The sequence below is a fragment of the Alligator sinensis genome, unplaced genomic scaffold (assembly GCF_000455745.1).
Source record: "Alligator sinensis unplaced genomic scaffold, ASM45574v1 scaffold247_1, whole genome shotgun sequence".
NCBI lineage: Eukaryota > Metazoa > Chordata > Crocodylia > Alligatoridae > Alligator > Alligator sinensis.
Genome location: NW_005842002.1, coordinates 451,247 through 452,636, shown reverse-complemented (window position 1 = coordinate 452,636; position 1,390 = coordinate 451,247). Strand labels below are relative to the sequence as shown.

The 1,390-nt window shown below is 47.0% G+C and overlaps 1 protein-coding gene across 1 annotated transcript in view; it reads left to right on the top strand.

The window, feature by feature from the left end:
* The first annotated feature begins 389 nt into the window (after nt 1–389).
* KCTD8 (potassium channel tetramerization domain containing 8) overlaps nt 390–1,390 on the top strand; it is a 12,805-nt gene continuing 11,804 nt past the window's right edge. Inside the window, exon 1 of the mRNA XM_025201791.1 lies at nt 390–419. Coding sequence (XP_025057576.1) covers nt 390–419 — 30 coding nt within the window. The remainder of the gene's footprint in view (nt 420–1,390) is intronic.

Below are 1,390 nucleotides of genomic sequence, written 5' to 3'. Positions count from 1 at the left end.
GTGCTGGGCTTGGGAATGTAGATGTGGAAATGATGCAGCTAGATTTTTTTTGCTAAATATTTTAATAATGTTTTCATTGTCTCATGACACTTCAGCCCAGTTGCCCTTTGTGATCTCATTGGTTAAAAAACATACTATAGGTAAAACTACCAACTTTCCAAGCCTAAATCCAGGATATATCATCATTTGGAAGAAGAAGAAAAAATATTGTGGGGGTTGTGGAAAAATTGTGAAAATTTTCATAAACAGCACAAAAAAATCCAGTTCTTAAACAGTGGTTTTCAACTAGCTGGCCCTTTACTCACCATCTGCCATGTGCCTGGCACCTTTGTGTTAAGATGCCAGGCTCGTACATGTTTACTACATCTTGGAGCTGCCACAGTGCCGAAATGAGGACAAATATATTAGGTTTGCTGAGAGTGAGTGCCAATAAACTAAGGTACAGAACCACACAAACACAACTGTACTGCTTCTGTTCTAGAGATGGTGCATGCAGCGCTAGCTCAGGTGTCTGCACCATGTTTCACAAAGGGACCACAAGGAAGGTGGCTGTGGAGGCCAGAAGTGGACTCTAGTTTCAAAATGGTTTAGAAGTGCTGTAAACCAGAACATGCTATATAAAGAGAAGGAGCTGAGAGCAAACATATTTACAGATTCAAACTGAGGGTAAAAATTATCTTCCAGATATTACTGAGATGTAGATGGTTTTGGTTGCTCAGTTCTAGTAGTTAAAGTTCTATGGGAGGGATATTGTCTTAAAAGACAAGGGACATGGAGTTTCTTTGTTTGTTTTTAAGAATATCCATGTTCTTCAAAAGTTTGTCATAAAAGTCAGGATGTGAGTCATTACAATTCCCTTTAAGGCTAAGTACAGAGGTTCAAAAAGCCTGAAGCAGAATCGATTAAATTTTTGCTGTTTTTTCTAAGCTCCATAGCAGACAATCTCTCCCCAGCTCTGCCACCTTGCCAGCCACCTACTTCTCTGAGAGGTGGGGGGCAGGGGGAGTGAAAACACCCCCCAGCCCAGCACTAGCCCCCACTAGCAGGGGTCTGCAAGGTGGGGAGGGGAAGCCCCCATGGTGGGGTATCCCCTGCATGAAGCCCAGGAAGCCAAGCCCAGAAAGCCCAAGCCCTGCCCCATTGCCAGCTACCAGCACTGACCCTCCCCAGCAAGGGTCTGCATGGCATGGGGGGGAGCCCCCACAGGGGTCTTTCCCCCTGCCTGCAGGCCAGGGAGCTGGGCTGGAGAAGCTCCAGCCTCTCTGAGAAGTGGTGGGTGGGGGGACAAATGCCCTCTGGCCTGGCACCAGTCCCTGCCCAGGAGAGGTTTGCATGGTATAGGTACAAGCCTCTATGGAGGGAGAGGGGGCTTTCCTCCCCCATGCTGTGC